At 34.7% G+C, this 13,144-nt stretch overlaps 1 protein-coding gene across 4 annotated transcripts in view; it reads left to right on the forward strand.

Moving 5' to 3' along the window:
- The window catches only part of GK5 (glycerol kinase 5), a 75,281-nt gene that overhangs the window by 32,151 nt on the left and 29,986 nt on the right, over positions 1–13,144 (forward strand). For all 4 annotated transcript variants that reach the window (XM_063114809.1, XM_063114810.1, XM_063114808.1 and 1 more), the window contains 6 exons: positions 4,165–4,240; positions 4,788–4,849; positions 5,049–5,122; positions 5,326–5,386; positions 6,760–6,886; positions 7,751–7,855. In XM_063114809.1, the coding sequence (XP_062970879.1) occupies positions 4,165–4,240; positions 4,788–4,849; positions 5,049–5,122; positions 5,326–5,386; positions 6,760–6,886; positions 7,751–7,855 (505 nt within the window). The remainder of the gene's footprint in view (positions 1–4,164; positions 4,241–4,787; positions 4,850–5,048; positions 5,123–5,325; positions 5,387–6,759; positions 6,887–7,750; positions 7,856–13,144) is intronic.

Genomic DNA, 13,144 nt, shown 5'->3' on the forward strand with positions numbered 1-13,144 from the left:
ATCAATATGTAAAAATTAATTGTATTTCAGTACACTATCAGTGAACAATTCAAAAATGCAATTAAGAAAACATTTCATTTATAGTAACATCAAAAAGAATAAAATACTTTGGAATAAATTTAACAAAAGGGCTGCAAAATTTATACTCTGAAAACTATAAAATATTGTTGAATGCAATTAATGAAGGCCTAGATAAATGGAAAGACCTCCTATATGTGAGGATGCTTCAAAAAGTCCATGGAAACATAGAATTGAAAGTTAATATGAATGTTTCCACGAACTGTTTGAAGTCCCCTTGTACATGAGTTCAAATATTTAATATTAAGATTGCACTAATCTCCAAATTTATCTATAGATTCAACACAGTCCCTACCGAAATCCTAAGCATCTTTTTTTTTTTTGCATCAGACAAGGTGATCCTAAAATTCATATAGTTATTTGAGCAACCTAGAGTAGCAAAAACAATCTTTAAAAAGAGACAGAGTTAGACAGCTCAGCTTCCTGGTTTCACTGTGGCTTTAATTTGTATTTCCCTAATTACTAACAAAGTTGATCATCTTTTTATGCACTTATTGGCCATTCATATATCATTTTGTGAAGTACCTGTTTAAGTCTTTTGTCCATTAAAAAAATTAATATAGTCTAATTTTTAGAGCAGTTTTAGGTTTGCAGAAAGTATAGGGAGTTCCCATATATACTCACACTCCAACACAGTTTTTCCTGTTATTAGCATCTTGCATTAATTTGGCATGTGTTTTACAATTGACAAACCAATGTTGACCAAATTATTATTCATATAAAGTATCTACCATTACAGTATCAAACACAATAGTTTCACTGCCCTAAAAATCCCATGTATTTCACTTAATCATCCCTCTCCCCAATACTCCAAACCCCTGACAACCACTGATTTTTTTTATTGTTGCTGTAGTTTTGCATTTTCCAGATTCATTTGGTTAGAATCATACAGTATGTGGTTTCAGAGTGGTTTCTTTCACTTAACAATATGCATTTAAAATTTCTCCCTGTCTTTTTGTGGCTTGACATCTCATTTCTTTTTATCGCTGAACAAAATGCCATTGTTTGGAGGAAGCACAGTTTGTTTATGCAGTCACCTATTGGAAAAGCGTCTTGATTGCTTCCAATTTTCAGTCATTATGAATAAAGCTGCTATAAAGTTTTGTGTGCTATAAACTTTTCATATAGACATAAATTTTCAGCTCACTTGAGTAAACACATAGGTGTGTGGTTGCTGGATCATATGGTAAGATTACAGTTAGCTTTGTAAGAAACTGCCAAACTATCTTCCAAAGTGGCTATACCATTTTGCATTCCCACCAACAGTGAATGAGAGTTCCTATTGCTCCATATCTTTGCCAGCATTTGACATTGTCAATGTTTTGGATTTTAGCCTTTCTATTAGGTGTGCAGTAGTAAAGTATCTCATTGTTTTAATATGTGTGTAGTAGTATCTCACTGTATGCAATTCCCTAATGGCATGTAATATAGAGCATATTTTAAAATGTTTATCATGTTTATCTACATCTTTTTTTGGTGAGGTGTTTGTTCAGATCTTTTGCTTACTTTTTAAATATTTAATTTTTAGATGTTATTTTATTGATCAGTTTTAGGTTTACAGAAAATTGAAGAGAAAGCAGAGTTCCTATATACTCCCTCAAACCCACAACCATCAGTTTCCCCTATTATTAACATCTTGCATTAGTGTAGTATGTTTGTTATAACTGGTGAAACAATATTGATGCATTGTTATTAACTAAAGTCTGTAGTTTACGTTAGGGTTCACTTTTTATGTTGTACATTTTATGGGTCTTCACAAATATGTAATGACATTTATCCACTATTCTAGTATTATGTACAATAGTTTCACTGCCCTAAAGTCCCCCTATGCTCAACTTTGTCTACATAGTGTCTCCAGCAATTCAACCGTTTAGGTTTTCTTACATATGATATTTTTTCCCTCTGCCTTTTTTCAAGATTTTCTCTTCATCTTTGGTTTTCTGCAGTTTGAATGTGATATGCCTAGGTGTAGACTTTTTAATATTTATCCTGTTTGGTGTTCTCTGAGCTACTTGGATCAGTGGTTTAGTGTCTGTCATTAATTTTGGAAAATTCTCAGTCATTTTTAGATAAAATATTTCTTCTGTTTCTTTCTTTCTTCTTCTTTCTGATATTCCCATTGTATATATGTTACCTTCTTGTAATTGTCCCACAGTTCTTGAATTTTGTTTTCCATTTTTCCTCATTTTTTTCACATCCCTGGTGTACTTATTTGTATGTATGTATATATGTGAGTTAGACATTATATTTTCACAATCGTATGTAAAAATCATGAATGCTTTGGGGCTGGCCAGTTAGCTCAGTTGGTTAGAGTGCAGTGTTGTATAACACCAAGGTCAAGGGTTTGGATCCCTGTATCAGCCAGTTGCAAAAAAAAAAAAGAAAAAGAAATTATGAGAGCTTTAACATAATGCTACATTTCTTTCTTCCATTCTTCCAGGCACCAGGATTATTTCAATCTGGTTTAATAACTGAGATGATTCAAATCTGAGTTGCAGGTCCTGTGAGAGCCTGTCCTTCTGGTTTACCCTTACTTTTAGGGTAGAACCATTTGGAGTCCTAATTCAGGGCAAGGGGGTTGACCTTGTTCCTTCTGCCATAGGAAGCCCTGATATCTACTCTTTGTCCCCCTAATCTCACAAGGGCCTAGCACCTATCAGAGGGCCTGGCTCATAAATATTTTTCGAACAGACAAATGAACTTACTACCTGCCAGGCATTGTGCTACTCTCTGAAGTATAGATTAACGTTTAGCTATTGAAAAAAGTTGAATCTAGAACAAATTTTAGAATAAAAATTTCTAAATTTAGCAGGAGTTTGGAATATAATAATAGTACTTTAAAGCATTTAAGTGGTATAAACTCTTGAATGGAATCTTCAAAATACTTGTTATAAATAATCTACAAATGATCTCTTCTTGAACTCATGTTGTTGTCATTTTATTAATCCTTTCTACTATTGAAGTATAATTAGTCTTTAATGTTTCTGTTTGCTATTCTTTTCATTTCAGGTATTTACTTAAGCATTTTTTTTAAACATCTGCTATATGCCAGGAATCTTCCTAAGTGTTGGGGTTGTAAATATGAATGAAATTTTGTCCCTGCCCTTAGGGAACTCAGGGTATGGTAGAAAAGCACTGGTGCTGTGAGATAATGGCTCTCTGGAAGACAGCCGCAGGGTGCTGCAGACTGAGTGTGGAGGAGTGGGGGTTGGGGCAGGGCTGAGCAGAGCCAAGAATCGCTAGTCTGGAGGACAAGTAAAGAGGTGGAGAGGTGATAGAGCATGCTTCAAAATTGTTTTCCAGTGTGTTAATAACATCCTAGCCAACATTTCAATTTCTCTACTAGCTAGTCTAAAGAGGTTCTGACACTCTTGTTCCCCTTGGCATGCTTTAGGTCAGGGACAAGCAGTTTTTTCTGTATAGGCCAGACGTGATGTTTTAGGCTTTGAGGGCCATAATGCTTTTGTCATGACTACTCTGTCACTGTAGCACAACAGCAGCCATAGGTAATTCATAAGCAAATGAGCGTGGCTGTGTTCCATAAAACTTACGTATGGACACCGAAGTTTAAATTTCACATAGTTTTCATGTGTCACAAAATACTCTTCTACTTTTAGTGTTTTTTTTTTTTTTCAAACCATTAAATTTAAAAAAAACGTTCTTACCTTGTACAAAAACAGGCAGTGGGCTGGATTTGGCCCATGAACCATAGTGTGCTACCCCAGTGTTAGGCTATATGAGTGTATTTGTGAGTCTAAATAAAAAAAAAAATGTACTTTGCTTTTGTTTTTTTATCATAAAAGTAACACGTTTGGTGTAAAACTGAAGATGTTCAGAAATACTACATAAAAAGTGGAAGTCTCCCTCCCCTCTTCCCCCACACTAAATCTCATACCCTGTAATAATGGATGGAACCATTTGGAATATATTCTAGAAATTGTTTTTTTCTATGCACATATCCATTTTTACCAAAAAAGGGTTTATATCTACTAATCTGCACTTAATCATGCACTTTATAATTTAGTTTTTTTGTTTTATAAAATAATTTAGCCTTTTGAATTGATTTTGTGCTGTTGTGTTCTCAAGGTGCAAAAGGCAGTTGAAGAAGAAAATTGTTGCTTTGGGACTCTTGATACCTGGTTGTTATATAAGCTCACGAAAGGTAAAGATGACATGATAGATCTATCTTAATTAACTGAAATTTGACTGAGAGAAGGGATTTACCTAAAAAAAGTAGAAGTTACTTTCCCCCCTTTTTTTCCTTCCCATAGTTCTTTGGTACCTAAAAACTACAAGTTGCAGTAAAGCTAGATTTATTTCAGATTTGTTGTAAAAGGAGGGTGATTTTAGAATCATGATGAAACCTCACATATAAGACTAGGGAATAGTCTTGATTTCAAGAGTGGTAAAATGAGTTCAGTGCCAAATCTGCCACGTTGCAACTGGTTGTAACTATGACCCATCACGTAGCACCTTCTCTTTCCTCATCTTTAAACTGGGTATCATAAAGTGACAATGTGTATGAAAGTGTTTTTGTAAACTGTAAAAGTTCATACAGATTAAGTGGAAAATTGCTTTGGAGACTTCACATTGGAAATATACATTTTGGAATGAATTTGAGGACAGATTATCGTCTAGATTACAAACTAGGGATAGGTATTGATTTATACTACCTGATAATAAATGTATTATTTCCAATGTGAATTTAGGTTCTGAATATGCCACGGATTTTTCACATGCCAGCACAACAGGACTTTTTGATCCGTATGAGGTAAAAAGTTTTTCTTCTTCTTTTTGAATCACCGATTTTTGTGTAATTTAGGTTGGATTTTTAAACTTTTTAAAAATTATTTTTAATCAACAAATAAAACTTGTATATATTTATCATGTGTAATATGATGTTTTGAAATATGTATATAGGTTTGAAATATGTGAAAATGTATATTCTGATGATATATTTTTATGCTCAGATGTGTTGGAGTGGGTTCATTACCTCCCTGCTTTCGATACCACTCTCTATCCTGCCTCCCGTGAGGGACACAAGGTAATAATAACATCAGACATAGAAACCAAGCAAAATTGTCCTTCAATTCATTTTGCTTTGGTAAGGAAAAGTATTTATTACATGTTTGAGGTGCTTGTATGTTCATTATGTAACTTTTGGCCTATGCTAAAAACTATTTTCTGAATTTTAGGATAAATATTTCTAGAACTATAACTAAATTTTTAAATCAATTTTATTTGAAGCCATAATTTTGGATCAGTGGATGAAGAGATATTTGGTGTGCCTATACCAATAGCTGCCTTGGTAAGTAGAAAACTTGAGGTTTTTTCTTTGTATAGGATAAACTAAATGAATATATGTGAATAGTCAATACTAGCTTTAAGAGAAATAAAAGGTCCTTGGCAGAATAAAATTAAATTATCTTTTTTTTTCTTTTTAAGTTAAAGGCCCTGGATATAACCAGAAATATCCTCTATATTCTGGAAAGGGGACCACTGGGCCAGTCTTCTACCATGGAAGCACTTTATAACCTTTTCTGACCTATATATTGTTTTTCAGAAAACTGTTAAATTTTTTAATGATGTTGTATTCTGAGTAATGTTTGGTTTATATTTGATACTCATACAAAAAACAGTGATGGGGCCAATGCTTAGTTTATATTCAATACGGTGTAACCATGAACATTAATAGGACAATTTAAAGGAGAAAATTGTGTTTACATTTTATAACACTTACATTTTATGGCATCTACTGGTATAGAAGCTTGTGGAAGAATGAAAAAATTTGATGTTTTTGATTTATAAGGGTCCTTTCTTGATTATAATCTCTCTGGCTAGATGAGAGAGTCAGAAGTTGGAGAAGCCCAAGAATTTGCCACCTGATTAATAGGCTGTGTGGAAACTCAGATGTTGCTTTTGATTTCCTGTAACAGCTTAAGCAGGAAGTATAGACCACCTGTCCCCAGATGGCAGGTCTCCACAGCAGCGGGGGGAGCAGGCGAGGGAAAGGAAATTTATTCCCAAGTTACAAATTCATGGTCATTTAAAGAGCATCATTCTTATTCAATCTAGAGATAGGTTCAGAGTTAAATTAAGGTGTGGCTGGAAGATTTATAGATTATTAAGGGTTCTTTAGATGAGTTTTGGTCCTTAACTTATTGTTGTAGATGTATCTACAATTAACTATATGAACCAAATGTTATAATTTTTTTTAACAGAAATGTATGGTTGGGAAATGGATAGTTTTGACTTAACTTCTATTTATATTTAGACATACACCTATCACTCTTAGTAAAAGAGAAATTTGTGAGGTCAGTTATTTTGACTGAAGAATGAAACCTCTATAAGTTGAAAATGAAAAATCTTAGTTTTTTTTCTTTATAGTTTTTATCCTGACTTTCATTTTTAAGATTATTTATATGATACTTAAAAGTTATGAAATCGATTGCCCATTAAAAATTTCTGAGGCATGTTAGTTATTTACACAGTGTTAGCCCTAGATAGACTCTTACATAGTTGTTGCTACCTACTCACTCTGGCTTTTTTTTTTTTTTTTTTTTAATTTAAGGAAGAGGACCAAAGAAAATAAAATGTTAATTATTTGAAGAGAATGAGTGGATATAATGAAATGGGCAACTGCTAAGGGCAGTAGGTCTTACATTTGAACATTTTTGGTAGGTTGCTGACCAGCAATCAGCCATGTTTGGAGAGTGCTGCTTCCAGACAGGAGATGTGAAATTAACCATGGGAACTGGGACTTTTTTGAACATTAATACTGGAAATAACCCTCAACAGACTGTCGGAGGTAAGTAGTTAGAATTTATCCTGTTTTTAATAAAATATCACTTCTATTCATATTTAACTTTTAAGATACTTTTACTATTTTCTCATTTTTCATTAAGGATATTAACACCATTCATTATTATTCTTAGAGATAGTTAATCTCCATTTTCTTTTTATTTTCTTCAAATTAAAAGCATAAAAAAACAAGAAAGATGTTATAGAAAAATTCAGAAGAATTAGGATATTTTAATCAGCTTTTTGAATATTTTTATCTGTAATACAAGTTATATTTGTTTAAAACTTCTTACTAGGGCTCTAAATTTTTTTCTATGTATTAGAAAATTCTTCTTTTTTTGTGTGAATTTTTTTGGGTGGTAGTTCTCAACTAGTGATCCATGCATGTTTAGGGTTTTAATGCAAATTATAAGAATTTGCTCTCCCTAATAGAAGAAATCCTGGATGTTTAAACCAAGAAATCTATATTGTGGAACTGTGTCCTGTAGGATGGGGACCCTTAGTTTGAGCTCTGTTCCCCTCACATGGTTACTAAGAGGTGGTTTTTAAAATATTTTTCCTACCTTTCATCCTCCCTCAATCTCTTTCTTTTCCTCTAACTGGGAAAATGGAAGCTAGAAAATGTTTATTTTTCCATGAGGTTTTTTCTATATAGTAGCCCTGTTAGGAAATGACAGATAAACACAATAGCATAGTTAGTTCTCTGGCATACCAGTCTCATAGGAACCTTTTCTTTCTCGATGAAGGCAGGCAGTCTTACCTCAGAGGCAGTTTCCTATTTTTTGAGATAATCAAATCCTGCTATTGTAGAAGACTCTATAATGAATTATGTATTTATTATATGACTTACATTGTTTCTGTGCTTCCGAAGGCTTTTATCCATTAATTGGGTGGAAGATTGGGCAAGAAGTCGTTTGCTTAGCTGAAGGCAATGCAGGAGACACTGGTACTGCCATTAAATGGGCTCAACAATTAGGTAAGTCATTTTTTAAAGAATTCAAGGATGCCACAGGATTGCAGATTAGTAGCGAATTAATGCATTGTTCAAATAAAACATTAGGGCTGGCTGGTTAGCTTAGTTGGTTAGAGCACAGCCTTGTAACACCAAGCTCAAGGGTTCGGTTCCTGGTAACTGCCAGCCACCAAACAAAATTAATTAATTGATTAAATATCAAATAAAACATTAAAATAAAATGACATGCACTAGAAGAAAATATGGGATATTTTTATAATATTGGGATAGAAAAAGGCTAGATATTAAAGCTAGGAACCATTAAAGAAAAAGAATAATAAATTTAAGTATATAAAATATTAGAATGTGTAGAGAGAGATATGCTATAAGCAAGTTTAAAAGACAAATTGATAAAAACAATTTGTAGCATATGTCAGAAAAATTAATAAAATGACAAAAAATGGACAAAGGACAGAAGTACAGTTATTTCATAAGTAGATGACCATTATGAAATGCTGCCCACATTCAGTAATCAAAGAAATACACACTTAAAAATGATATTATCCATCATTGTCTATTACCATTCTGTTGTCATGATTAGTAAGTTGGATGATGCTCAGCACTGGGGGAAATATATAGAAAAAAGTATTTTTGTTTTTCATTGGGAGGAGTGTTAATTAATATGGCCTTTTCAGAGAACAATCAGGCAATATTTATTGGTTTATAAAATGCAGGCCCTTTGCCCTCAGTTCTCTTCTTTTTGTGTGTGTGTGAAAATAATTATACAGGTGTGCAGACATGTGTACACACGTGGGTGGGTGTTTAATATAGCTATTAGAAATAAGTTCTGTCCAATAATAAAGCATACTCATAGGGTAGAACATTGTACAGTCACTTAAAAATAGTAGTGTGGTTATATATCTTATTGACATGGGACATTGTCTATGACACATTAAAGGAGTTACAGAAGCAGCTACAGAATAGCCTGTGTACATATTTCTTGCATGTCTGTGATGATTAAATTATGGTGCAGGCTGTGACTTTCTACTGTGCTGATTTGAACTGAGCTGAGTTTTCAGAGACAAAGATAGTTCTATGGGTAGAAAACACACTCTAGGAGGAAAATGCCAACTGATTTTTTCCTTTCTTTCTTTTTCTCTTTCTTTGTCTTTGAGCCTGCATCTGTACTATAAGCATAAGATTACTTACTGAAAAAAAATGTTTAGCATTTAAAAATCTCTTCCTTCTTAAATATGTTTCTTTTAATATTCTGGACATGTATCTTTAGATAACTCTAGATTATCAAAAACAAAAAATATGGGTTACATATTTCTTCTCTTTTAGTTACATCTTTTATTAATTTTACTCCTTCACAGAAGATGCAAAGAAAAGGCAGGATAGTTAATTTTACATTCATAAGTTAAAGAAAAAAAATCATTCCTGAGTTCCCTATGACATCATCTGCACATTATCAATGGGAATCATTTCCACTGTTTAGCTAGGTTGATTCGTTGTGATTCTCAGATGGTGAAAACTCTTCTCTGGGAGGTAGGACTAAATGGTCCTGACCTTGAACAGTGATGTGATTTCTGCACAAGCCCTTTTTGATGGCCTGGTCGCATCTCTGGTAGAAAAATGAGACTGTTTGTCTAACTGAAGGGAGAGAGAATACAGAGTTGAATTATTTACCCTAAAATTTTTATCATTGGCATAGCTAAATATTACTGGTATGTGTTTGTCTAAAATTCTCACAAAAAAGAAAACATTTATTTGAATATATCTCTTTCTGAGAATTCACTTTAATGGGTATATTAGGGAAAAAAAGCTAAACTGTATTCAGGAGAAACACAGTATATTAAGATTGTGAGTTACCTTGTCATTTCCTTGAAGATGTGTCAACTCTGTAGGCTCTGAGTTTTTATGTCTTTGTATAACATACTAGGCCTGTTCCACTCTGGATGGTGGCTTTCTTCTACCCCTCTACTAGGTTAATAAACATCTCAGGCTCAGCTATAAAAACTGTTTTAAACCTGTCTCATCTTGATTTTTATATTTGCTTTTAAAATCTTTTTCATACTTTCTCGCACTTTTTTTTGTCTTTAGCCTCCTATGTTAACTGCCACATTTGGGATCCCACATGATCATCTCTTTTCTTTTTAATTTGATCCATTTCTGCTCCTTTTTACTCTTCCTTCTATTTTATCTCAATCTTATAAATATTTTCATGTTTTTCAGCATTTATACAATTAACAAGTAATTGAAAGTTCAGTATGTGCTTGGAACTGTATGTGCTAGGAAGACACAAAAGTGACAGTCCCTGCCCTCATGGAGGTTACAGTCTAGCTGGAAAGACATACATTAAATGCACAATTGAAAAAACAGGCAGGTCTGAGTGGTGTTTACAAGTAATTGATCACAACCAGTTACAGATTTCTTTGTTCCTTTTCTACTCCCACTGCTTCACTTGACTTGCCTAAAAACAAACAAACCAACAAAAAATGTTAGTGTTAAGTGCTAGGAAGGAGAAGTAGTAGCAGGATCAGAGATCACTTTCTGAAGGGAAGACATTGTCTAGTCTGGAGAATCAGAAGGCTTCTTTAAAAGAAGTGACATTCAGCTGAACTCTGAAGGGAGACTAACAAGTGGCTGGGCTGGTGGAGGAGGCAGTTGTTCAAGAGTAGTGCAGGCAGAGAGGACCGGTACGGGAGGCTCTGAGCAAGGAGGAGCAGGACATATTCAAGGGACTGGAAGAATGCCCTATTTCTATTCTACAGTTGAGGCAGTTTCCATCTCTGCTGTCCTCTAGTAGCAAGGGTCAGGGGACATCTTTGCCTTAGCAGTATCACTTTTAATTGCTACGTGTCACATCTGCCTGCTCCAGGCAATCGCCATGAGACTTATAGTACACATTTAAAATTATCCAGGACTCTTGTTTACTAGAAATAAAGGAAACTGTTTTATTCTCTCTGGTGACCTTCCCAAGAGAGATACAGTCTCTCTCATTAGAGGGGATGAGATAAGCATTCTCATTCTAAGTGATGGTGAATAATTACATGTGACACAGTGAGTAGGGTTCGGGAAAAATGGTGGTCTTAGTTCATGGCTCTGCCCAGTGACACAGTAAGACAAGTGTGGCTCACTGCTGGAGTTGATGTGGAGCTCAAACATGAACGAAGCCTTGAGTTCCCAAGTAGACTGTGCGGACAAAGAGTCTATGGAGGGCATCTTCTGAATGTTACTGGTAAAAATACTAGTAGCTGGTAAGGACCCTTTTGATATTCTCTAGGGGTGCAGGCTGCTGAGCCAAGAGAAAATCCCTTCAGCATGTGGAGAGAGCTGGCCTGGTCCATCCCTGAGAGAGCCTGCTAACAGTGGATATCAGTACTGTTTGGTCTGAACTGCTCCCTTTCCAGCTGTAGGGAGAGGCCTAATTTTTCACACTTATACCTAGGGAAACCCAAGAGCTGAGGATATTCACTCGCTTACCTCCAACTGCCTACCAGTCCCAAAAGCCTGACCTGAAAGAGAGCACAAAGTATTTAAGAGCATACCTTGAAGGAAGGTGACCAAGCTCAGTAAACCAAACAGATGGCTCCTACAGAGGCAGATGGAATGGAAGAAACAGAAGATTAAAACAACAACAAAAGAAAAAGAAAAACCTAGTGAAAACTCTTAAAGGGATGAAAGAAAATATGGCAAAGAAATTTTGGAAAACATGAGCTTTAAAGAACAAAAGCCATGATATATAAAATGTAAAAAAATTAATAAAAGGTAGAATGGACAGTGCTGAAAACCTGCATAGGAATCAGGAAGAATTTAAAATTTAAAAACAAAACTGAAAGAAATAGAAAATAAAACTGAAAGGTAAGGGATATAGGGGAAAGGTCAGAGAAAAAAATGTGATTAATAGTCTCATTTCTGGAATATGCTTTTCCAGAAAGAAGAAAAGTAATTAATGAAAATGTAATAATTGGAGAAATAATTGAAAACAAACTTCCCTGAGCTGAAGAAAGACCTGAGTTTTCAGTCTGAGATGGCTTACCAAGTTAAAAAAATAAAGGGACACAAACTTAGACACTCACGTGTATGAATTATTTGAACCCCAAGGATAAAGTAAAGCTTCAAGACAGGAAGAACAATTTATTTATAAAGAAAAAAGAATCAGACTGGCACGGAAGTTATTGTAACATTTGGAAAGTAGAACAATATCTACACAATACAGAGATAAAAGGACAACGAGCCAATATTCTGGTGCCTGTCTAAGAAGATATCATTCACCTTAAGTACAAAGGGACGTTTCTTGGCCATGTAGTATATTCTGAGGAAATTATCCAAGGAGATATTCCAGCCGAAAAGAAATAGAACAAAGATCTTAAAATGGAGAAAGCATGGGCCGAGCCCATGGCGCACTCGGTAGAGTGCTGTGCTGGGAGCGCGGCGACGCTCCCGCCGCGGGTTCGGATCCTATATAGGAATGACCGGTGCACTCACTGGCTGAGTGCTGGTCACGAAAAAACGACAAAAAAAAAAAAAAAAAAAAAAAATGGAGAAAGCAAAGTGTATGAAGATGTTTTTCAGATTTTTTTTAAGGATTTTTTTTTTTTTGGCTGATAGTAGGCCAACCTTCCCTTCGTTCTGTTTTATTTGCTGGTCTTATGCCTAACATATTTAAGTTTTTTTCCTGTAATGTAAATTCTGTTTCCATACATTAAGAACACAGTTTTAGATATCCCTTTAAGAGACTGAAATTATCTTAACCCTAAAAAGAGCCCCTAATTAATCCAGGCTTAAAGATTTTATGTGTATGTATGGTTGTCAGCACCATGCTCTCCCAAGTGAGCTGGGTTTTTTTTTGTTTGTTTGTTTGTTTGTTTTTTTAAAAGATGACCGGTAAGGGGATTTTAACCCTTGACTTGCTCTCCCAAGTGAGCTAACCGGTCATCCCTATGTAGGGATCCGAACCTGCAGCATTGGTATTATCAGCACCACACTCTTCCAAGTGAGCCACGGGCTGGCCCTCGTACGGTTGTGCTACAAAAGAAAGTACTGTTCCTGTTAAATGTTTCAGAATGGTATTCTTTTTTTTTTTTTTTTTCCCAGTAAATGCTTTAATTCTATGATGTGTAACTTATGAAGCAAATTGCTGGTTAGGAATAGACAATAGAGTGTGCATATTTTCTGTTCTTCATTATTTCTGTTCATTTATGTGTTTATTTCAAGTTCATATCAATCCCTTTCGAAACACACACACACACACACACACACACACACACACATTACCACACCCACACAACCAAATCCTGTTCTCAATAC

This window comes from Cynocephalus volans, chromosome 11 (assembly GCF_027409185.1).
Source record: "Cynocephalus volans isolate mCynVol1 chromosome 11, mCynVol1.pri, whole genome shotgun sequence".
NCBI lineage: Eukaryota > Metazoa > Chordata > Mammalia > Dermoptera > Cynocephalidae > Cynocephalus > Cynocephalus volans.